This window comes from Trachymyrmex septentrionalis, unplaced genomic scaffold (assembly GCF_001594115.1).
Source record: "Trachymyrmex septentrionalis isolate Tsep2-gDNA-1 unplaced genomic scaffold, Tsep1.0 scaffold118, whole genome shotgun sequence".
Lineage (NCBI taxonomy): Eukaryota > Metazoa > Arthropoda > Insecta > Hymenoptera > Formicidae > Trachymyrmex > Trachymyrmex septentrionalis.
This window is the reverse complement of record NW_017304310.1, coordinates 212405-223117: the sequence shown is the minus strand read 5'-3', so window position 1 is coordinate 223117 and position 10713 is coordinate 212405. Positions and strand designations below refer to the sequence as shown.

Sequence of the window (10713 nt, the reverse complement as noted above, 5' to 3'; positions counted from 1 at the left end):
AAAAATCTATTTTTTCTCCCCTTATTTCTATAGTAAATTAAAGACGCGGATCAAATGAATTAAATTGTTGTAGTAAAATATTAATTTTTGAAGGAGAAACTATAGTACAAATATCATCTACATATCTATAATAAAATAGAATATCCACTTTCAATGACATCAAGAACATCGTCCCTAATCTCCTCATAACTAGGTCCGCTATTATAGGTGATAAAGGAGAGCCTATGGGAGTGTCGAAGCTTTGCTTATAAATTTTATTGTCAAATGAAAAAAAGGTGGAATCTAAAACAAACCGTATCGCAAAAACTCATTCTTAGGCAAAGAGCATTCCTTGGAAATAAAACTCCATTGCTCACACAATCAATCGCTATATCTATTGGAACATTCGTGAAAAGTGAGATAACGTCCAAGGAAATTAATTTATATTCACCTATAATGTATAATCTTTTTAATTTGTCAACTAATTAGAAGTCATTTTTAATGTAACTATCCGCCTTAGGAATAGTCTTGAATAGTATATTGTGCAAATATGTAGCCAATGCATATAGCGGACTGCCTATCGATGAAACAATAAATCTGAGAGAACAATTCGGTTTGTGAATCTTCGGCAATTCATAGACTCTCGGAAATAATCCGTCACTGCAATATAACGTTTTATCCTTATTCCTTCTATTGTAGCCGCACTATTATAGTACATTAAATTAAACCCTAGTTTGTCAAATTAATAAAACCTCTCCTTGTATTTATTAGCTTTCTCGCGGTTGCACTTCGCCTTCTCTCTGGTCACTTGGATTAAGTTCCATGACCAAAAGCCAGGGCATACAGACGTACTGGCACATCTGGCGTTAAAGTGCGTCCTCTCAGCACACTGACCCAGTTTGGACCTTTTAAATTAAAAGTACGTCCGACTCGTACGTCCATTTAATGGAACATAAGTTGAAGTTTCCACTTCGTTCTCCATTCAATCCCCGGCTCATTAGGACGAAGCGAAATGCTTCCCGATTTGCGTCCTTCCCCACAGCTCCCTTGCTTGAGTCCGGAGCCTGGACACCGAATTATTAAACCAAATCGGTTGCGTTCAGCTCCATGCATGCGGAGTTTGGACGTAACAATGTTTTGCAACGGTCTATCGTAAGCTAGGAATTTTTGATAAAGAAAATTATAATTGAATAGCTTATTTGTATCTCTAAAATATTATTACTTAATCTTCCCTAGTAGAAAAATTTCGCTGAAGTTATTTCACGTTTTGGAATACTTTTCAGTAAAATTTCAGCATTTAAGAAAAATTTCAGTTTAATTTTTCAGTGATTTTTAGCTGAAAATTTCACTTTCAAAAAATTTTGGAAAAATTTCAATAAATATTTCGAAGAAATTCCAACAAAATTTCAGAGAAATTTCCGTTCAAATTTAACAATTTTTTAATATGTTAGTTAAAAAATTCACTTTCAGTACAATTTTCAGCAAATTTTCAGCAATTTCCAAAACGTAAAATAATTTCAGCGAATTTTTTTTACTACGGTTATTATAAATATTTTAGGTAATTGTCTAGAATTGTATCTTGTTCACCAATTTTGATGAAATTAAGTTTATTCGAAGCGTTTTTGCATGAAACAAAAGAATCTAGCAAAAAAAGTGTCGCTCAGCCCCGCGAACCGGGATATTAAGCATTAAAGTTCACAATTCAGGTTAGGAAATCTGTCACAGACACAAAATGAGATCTATAATTGTACTGTTTCACATGGGTTTTGACTTCTACACGAAGCGACTCTCACCTCTCCCCCCTTGTAAAAGGGCGCATGACTTCTATAATGAGTAGTTGTTAAAGTTAGAAAATCTGTTATGTAGATAGTGGGGTATAGACTAGTGTATAGACTAGTGCTCGGCCGCGTAGCCGCCTCGAACAAAAAACAATAATATATCTTATCCACTTGGGGCCTAACTGCCTAGAAGTTGCAGCCTAGTTAGTAAAACTATCGCTCTAAAGACTTCTCACATCCCACTGTCTTCATGGGTTAGAAGTATTTCAAACGGTCACAGTCTAGGTTGCAACTTATATATGTACTTGACTGAACCTTGACGTCTTTCGAAGGAACTCTCATATAAAAACGTTTGTATTTCGTATGAAGAGTTTTGAAATGCAATTAAAAAGATTTGTGAGTCATTCTGTTAATTATAATTAATTATTTATTTTTTGACAATGTACTCAGCCGGAAAAATAAGCCAGAGGTAAATTAAACAAAGTTCTTGTATGGTATCGTTTGTATTTCGTATGAAGAGTTATGAAGTGCCATTGAAAAGATTTGTGAGTTATCGAAATAATTTTACTTAGGGTCGGTTGTTCCATCTTTTGGTAAATTTTATCTGTTGGATAAGTAGCAAGATTACCCAATCACATGCGTGGATTATCAAATTTACCTCACAGGTAAAATTTACCAAAAGATGGAACAACCCGCCTATAAATATTTAAAAATCGCGTAATTGACCGAAATACAGATTTCGGCACTACTCTTCTAAAAGTACTATCAGGAGTGTCAGGCGCGATCAGTAATCTAGTATTTCGATATTCCTGATTCTTTTTCGATCATAACAAAACAAGTATTTTTAACAGTTTTCGACATTGTGTCACAAATCCATTATTTTTGAACAGTATGTCCAATATAAAACTGTCATTTTTAAAAATTATATAATATATTTTTGCAATTATGCATGTATTTACTAACTGTGGAACATTCTAAGGAACAGTTAAATAGTAGCAAAACATGACCAGATGGCGAGAACATCAAATACTATATTTTGGCGATATTGTCCATTGTTGTCCATATATAGCGATCTAGCGGACGTGACTTTAGAGCATGACTGGCGAACAAGGGCGATAATAAAAGAAACTGACGGTAATTCGGATTAAATTTTTATTAATTCTTTCTGTATAAAGCTAATTTGCTTAAAAAAAAAACTATTGATACGCTGAATGTAATATATGTAGATATGACAAGTAATACATAAAAGATAAATTGTATTATATTATAGAATGATCCGGAGTTCAAAGAAAACACGAACTGGTTCCAGATGTTAACTGGTTCGGTTTGTGTACTTTTAGACTAAATCAGTTGCAAACTATTGAGAACAGCTATGACAAATCAGTGGAGCTATAACTATAGATCTTGATGAGAATGTTAATATGTGGTTACCAAATTCTACTGTCAATTTTATTCTAAAAGGTTTTTTTTTATAGAGGCACTGATTGTTACCACTATGAACTAAAATTTATTCTCTTATTAGCATAGTTAAAAGTATCAAATATAACTGAAAACGAGATATATCAGTTTCAAAATAATTTACATTTATTACATTTTCAATTATTGCTTTCAGTGCAGTTTTATGCAGAAAGAAGGATGAAATTCTCTCTCTCTTTCTCTCTCTTTTATTATTGGCATCTTTGACTCATTGTTGAATCTAACCAATCGATAATTTCATTCAATTTGATTTGAATAAAAGAAAGAACAAGCTACAATAAGCGTTGTGGTGTGGCGATGAATTTAAGATATATTATTTATTGATCAATTTTATTCTGGTTGTATTGTTATATCATTCACGTATTTCGTCACAATTACTGATAAGCTATTTATTGAGCTATTTTATGTTTTATCAATTATCTCAAACATTGTTTTAAACACATCACATTTTTGAAAAATAAACGCAATACTTTTCTTTTATAAGCATTAGTTTTATATAACATACGTAATCCTTATTTTTTAAAATATGAATTACATTTACTTATTATGCCCCTAGGCAGAGCAATTAATGATTTAACAAAGATTACAGAGAAATAAAAAAATTATTAAAGAAAAGTACAATTTGTTAGAACATTATTCTAAAATTTTTTTAACAAAATTCCACTTTATTACAACATTTTTTAATGAAATATAATTTTATTAAACGTTGTGTCAAAAAGATTTAAAAATGTCGAGAGAAAATATGAATTGCCTAATTACTCGAACTTAATTTGAAACAGCAAATGAATAAAAGATGTCAAAATGCTTGGATAACTGGTGGGTTAATGATAAATATAATAGACGAGAAATATTTTCTCTCGCAAGACAAATATGTATTTGAACTTGCTAGAACCATCAATAAATATTACAATTTCCAATGAAATCGATAATAATAATAATGAATCAACAAATTTTAATAATTTTTCATTTGATTCTACTTGTCAAAACTTCGTTTAATGTAATATTAACTGCAAATGAATGAGAACAAATTAAATCACTTTAATCAGAGATAAAATCAAAAAGATCTAATCACATATTAAGACCATGGATATGGACTAACGTTGTTACTGATGCATTTTATGAATGTAATATATGTAGATATGACAAGTAATACATAAAAGATAAATTGTATTACAGAACAATCCGAAGTTCCAAGAAAATGCGAATTGGTTCCTGATGTTAACCGATTTAATTGAGGAACGTCAGAACTATGAAGGACTAGAAATAAAAAATGAGCTGGACGAATAGATGAGGAAACGAGATCAACTGAGAAACGAGATATATTCGACTTTATAATATAATAAAGCCTTCATAATAGAGAAATACTAGTTCCGCGCAAAATATTTTCATCTTATTATTCAGTATGCATACACAATTTACGTAAACATGCGTTTGGATGAAGGATTTTCTTTATAAATAGCTTTCGTGTTTCTAGAAAAATATTTTTCTTTACGGGTCTTGTATCAAAAGGACACAGATGTCCATTCTTATCTCTAAACACTAAAAATAATCATTTTTTATTAATATATTTAACTTTGTACGTTTTTCTAACATTAAAATTGTTTTAGATAAGAGATATAAAAATTCACATAAAATAAGATACGGCATAATGTAATATATCACAAATTTATAATCTAACAAACGTTTTAAATTATTATTCTAACTGAAGATGACCTAATCTAAAATCAAAACGTTTATTATTTTCTGTATACGAGATTGTTCGAATAGATATTTGCACTTAGATTCTGTGTTGGTTTTTATATTCCTTTATTAATTATAATAGTTTTGACTTATGTTCCTGATGAACCATAAAACTTTTGTATTAATCTAACTTTAGAATTGTATAAGTAAAAAATAAATTTTTCAATTTTTTTTATTTTATTGTGAAATCGGATACACTCGGATTTCCTATTTATGCATATTTTAATTCTGTAAAAAATATTTTGCAATAAAATTAGAAAATTTTAGTTGTAATTCATGATAATTGCCGTCATTCCAGTATCCCTTTAAAATGATAAATAATTTAATCTAATATTCTTACTTAGTTCACATCAATTCTCGAGCATCTTTTTATGAATAACGGATGCCTTTGATCTAATAGATATGAATGATACCTCGCAACATTGGTCGCTCAGAAATAATTCTATAAGATCTGATGTTTCACCAAGTATGGTATCGATACTTCTACGAAGACGATTTGCATGAAATCGTTTTTCTCCATTTTTGATCTCCCACAAACACAACTTTACAAATTTGTAAAGGAAGTGTGGGATCTCTAGGCTCCAACAGAACATAATCATTTATTTCAATTTTTTTGTTTTCAACAGTAACCGATTTATATGTTTTTTGTGTACCAACAATTTTATTTTCTTCTTTCCATACAATATCTTTCTTAAATTCTTTAAAATCTTCATTTTTACTTTTTTGTACCATTTGATCTTCTACTAGACTTTCATTGTTCTTTATTTTTATATTGCTCTTCATCAGAATCATCTGCTTCCTCATAAACGAATACTTAACTAAATATTATAATATATAAATTTTCGAAAATCAGAAAAAATGTTAATCTATAATACTTTTAAAATAGTTTTACTTTTATATAATCAAGAGATAATTATAAATAAATAAATTTTTATACTCTAAAATTAAATTATACCTGAATTGTCAAATTTGGACATTTTCTTCTAATACGTACATACCTCCCTTATCTTCAAATTTCATCATATTCTTACAAGCAAGATAAATACCACACTTAAGTTGCTGACAGTTCTCACAAACACCACATCGCCTCCTTTTCAGAGGGCTAACAAAGAAAAGAACTAACAAAGAAAAGAAAATGTTTAATAATATAATACAACTAAAAAAAATATTAATTATTATATATAATGACATATACCTTGTTATTATTATTATTATGTTTAACAAGTTAACCGGCAAAAATATTTTCAACTATATTGTTAAGTAATTTTGTCGTCATTGACCAGGCTTTTAATTTTGCATCAAAAGTTAAAATGCCAGGCAGGCGTTTTAACTTTCGATGCACGTCTCAATAGATGAACAGCTGATTTCTTACCCAGCGTAACACCAGAAAGTTTCATAAAAGATCGCATACACGGAGCCGTATAATAAGAAGAGTATCTTCAGCACAATTATCTAATGACAAAACTCGATCACAAATAAATTGTGCATGTCATAACAATGTATCTTCTGTGAACGTCATCGTTTCCTTAGAAGGTACTATCCGTATCTATAATAGAAAAATATAGCAAAAACAATAAAACAAACAGAAAAAAATATCGAAGTACAAAATATACATTAAAATATAAAACAGCAAACTCACTTGAAGTTTATTTAGCAAGTCTTCATAGGTTGGATTAATTTCATCTAATAAAAATTTTATAACTAATTTACTCATATATATCTTCTCTTTAACAGCATTCATGAACGGTGTATAAGTTTCAGACGGTTCCATCAAACTATATTTCGCACATGCAGTACTAAAACCCATTAATACCAATTCTCCTTCGTCAAATCCAATAACATATCATTAATTTATTGGCTCCATATCTTTTGTCGATATACTTCCTTCAGGTGACAAATTTTCTTCAAAGCTTTCATATATGCAGAAAAATACAATAGTACGTTTTTCCTGTGACTCCTGCATCAAAAAGGCACAGATGTCCATTCATATCATAAACACTAAAAAAAATTATTTTTCTGTGTATTCAACTTATATATGCTTCTTTTAATATTAATATTCTTTAGCTAGTTTACTTTACAATAATTTTAAAAATAAACGTCACTTGTACTGTTTAGAAAGCTGTTTAAGCCTGTTCTACAATGTGCTTTTTGTTTCCTGTTTCTTGCTTTTTGCTATTTATTGTATCTTGTCTTTTTGCTTCTTATCCCGTTTTTCGTTTTCTGTTGCTCGAGACAAACGTTAACAAACTTCAAAAAAAATAGAAAACACATATCAAGAAATATAATTATTAATAAAACGATCACAAAGAGGAAAAAAGTAAAAGATAAAAAGCAAGAAACAGGAAACAAAGAGCAACCGTTAGAGATAAACCATTGTAGAACAATCATTGTAGAATAACCATTAGAGATAAAAGAAAATTCAACTCTAAAATGAGTTAATTTATTTTATCATCTCTCATCACTTTCGTCTATAAAAGATTAATTTCCAACAAATAAATACAATATAGGATAAGTTAAAGCTATCTATTCTTCTTCAATTGCATCATTTGGATGTTCTTAAAACAATTTTATATCAGTCAGTTTTTGTTTACAATATTTGCATTGCTCTATTACAACACATCTTTTTGTCTTGAGCTTTTAATTGAAACATTTTTTTATTTTCCGTTTTTATTCTCTTCTCTAGTTCTCTCTTATCACTTCTTGATTGTATCTCTTCTTGATGAATGTAAATTCATAAAATGTACATAATACAAAAAAAGACATGTTTATTAATCAAGATATATACAACAATGAATTATTCTATATATGTCATATTGTAATTTGTATTATCGGTGGATTTTTTATTCCTCAAATCTTATTGTTATTTTACAAATTTATTTTATTCTTAAAAACATGCTTTTATTTATATTTGTGTTTATTGTTATGCTACATACCTCGTATCCACATATATTTAATCACCTTCATGAATTATATAAATTGCAGCGAAAGAAATAACTGTCTCGTTTTGTGTACAAAATTTTACTTTATTACTTAAATCATTATATTGCCATAATCATGAAAGTCGTTTGCAATAAGCAATAAAATGATTTAGATAGTCTGCAATAACGTCTATCAGCCTGAAATAAAATAAAATTATAATTATAATTAAAAATAAAATTAAAATTATACATACGAGGTCTGTTCAAAAAGTATCGCGAATTTTGAATTTCCGCGGGTTACGTATATTCGATTTTCGATTTTTTTGTGGCGTTATGTTGGTACTCATGTCTCTCACTTATGCCGACAAGTTCGGCCATTTTGAATGTTCAGTTAATTTTTGACAGCTGCTTTGCTTGCACGTGTTTTGGCTCGTCTTCGATTTTTGCCTATTCCAAAAAATGGATCAAAGAATCTGTATCAAATTTTGTGTGAAAAACAAAATTAAGTGCGCGGACGCATTCCGAATGTTGACTGTGGCATATGGTGAAGCTACCTTGGACCGAAGCAACGTTTATCGGTGGTACAAAATGTTCTCAGAGGGCCGAGAAGATGTGAACGACGAAGAGCGTGCCGGACGCCCGAGCACGTCAACAACAGACGATAACATTGATGAAGTGAAGAAAATAGTATTGGCCAATCGGAACGGTCAATAAGGAATATTACCTGCAAGTTATGCGCAATTTGCGCGAAGCAATCCGCCAGAAACGCCCGGATTTGTGGAAGAACAAAAATTGGCTTTTGCACCATGATAACGCCCCTGCTCACACATCGTTGCTTGTGCGCGAATTTTTGACCAAAAACAACACACTAATGATGCCGCAGCCACCGTATTCCCCAGATCTGGCCCCCTGTGACTTTTTCTTGTTCCCGAAACTGAAGAGGCCCATGAAAGGACGACGCTACGCTACGATTGAGGAGATAAAGACGGCATCGAAGGAGGAGCTGAACAAGATCACAAAAAATAATTTTTTGAAGTGCTTCGAGGATTGGAAAAAACGTTGGCACAAGTGTATAATATCTGATGGGGATTACTTTGAAGGGGACAAAATAGATATTCATGAATAAATAAATAATTTTTGAAAAAACACAAAATTCGCAATACTTTTTGAACAGACCTCGTATATAAATATTTATATATATAATATATATACATATATTGAGAGTATAAATAAGTTTCCGCCGTTTGACAAACAATGGCGCTACCAGTATGTTATAGTTAAAATTGTCAGCTGTAAAACGTCATATCATAAGGTTGGACATCTGGACGAAACGATTACTGGGGCTCTCTACCGAACACAATTGATGAGATTGAGCCGAGCACTCAAGGAAAAACGCGTCCACTACTACTCCAGATACAACAAAGTTATTCTTCTGCATGATAATGCTCGTCCACATATTGCGACGCCGGTCAAAACCTACTTGGAAACACTCAATTGGGAAGTTTTACCCCATCTGCCGTATTCACCAGACATTGCTCCTTCTGATTACTACCTGTTTCGATCGATGGCGCATGACCTGTCTGAGCAACACTTCACATCATATGAAGATACCAAAAATTGGGTCGATTCGTGGATAGCTTCAAAAGATGAAGCGTTTTTCCGACGCGATATCCGTATGCTGCCAGAAAGATGGGAAAAAGTAATGGCTAGCGATGGACAATACTTCGAATAAAATATTAGGTACCGTTCTTTTACAATAAATGCCCAATTTTTGATAAAAAACGGCGGAAACTTATTTATACTCCTAATAATTACAAAAGTAAAATTCGCGCGCAACGCGGATATTATCAACGTAAACTACAATTATGGAGCATTGAACAGTTTACAAATATCTAGATCACACAAAGTTATAATTACAAAGAGTCGGGATTTAAACGAATTTACAATGATACGCGAATAATCGAAATTTTCATAAGTACTAGAACACAGTGGCGCGATAATTCTAAGTCCCCGTCGGGACTTAGCCGCTGGTTCGATGAGACTGAGACTTTACTATCGAGAACGTGTCGTGCTTACCATACTGTCGGAAAAATAGCTAAGTCAGAGAGTTGAATAATGTGATCACGTGTATGTTTTCAAGAAAAATGAGAGTCCAAGATACTGACAGCATCGGTTTATATACTCCAAAGGGGTGACGTCTCGCGATGAGAGGGGTAATTTCGAGCATGATTATAAAATATTCTGCCGATCTTTATTTGCCTATTTCTCGCTAAATATTAACAATATCGCTATTCTGTGAATGCGAGATAAATTCTCGAGTTTGACTTCGTCGATTGATGTCTTTGTAATGATTGGAATGCACTTGCAATTGTCTGCTGTAGAGTTTATGATTTTTATACACGCGTTTCGCGTATCTGCTCGGTACGTTGAATCGTTTGTGAGACTCCGAGTATTTCGTGCTCGATTCAGGTAATTGGCGATTATATTTGATGTGAATAATCGCTGGCTGTTTTGTAGTTTTGCTCGATCTCGGTAATTGGTTCGTAGAAATTTATGAATATTTTATGTTTTTTTTTATAGCGTAATTACGTGACTCTTGTAGTGAACGCTTGTTTTTTATTTCTATTGTATTATTGATAAGGAGAGGGCCTACCTCCTTATTGCATTTGTTTGTGTAGCTAACGTTGTATCCTTTTTTAAACAATTATCTAAAAATTTATGTATATCATATAAACAAAAGTGAAAATAGAGGTTCACGTGGTCGGCGCGTGGAGAGGGGACTCTTTCGCGGCTTGATCAGCTGTATAGGTACAAGCCGTAGG

The 10713-nt window shown here is 31.6% G+C and overlaps 1 protein-coding gene across 1 annotated transcript in view; it reads left to right on the top strand.

The window, feature by feature from the left end:
• LOC108754333 overlaps positions 1-4520 on the top strand; it is a 16725-nt gene extending 12205 nt beyond the window's left edge. The window contains exons 4-5 of the mRNA XM_018496566.1: positions 3028-3081; positions 4410-4520. Of these exons, the coding sequence (XP_018352068.1) occupies positions 3028-3081; positions 4410-4520 (165 nt within the window). The remainder of the gene's footprint in view (positions 1-3027; positions 3082-4409) is intronic.
• Positions 4521-10713: the final 6193 nt, after the last annotated feature.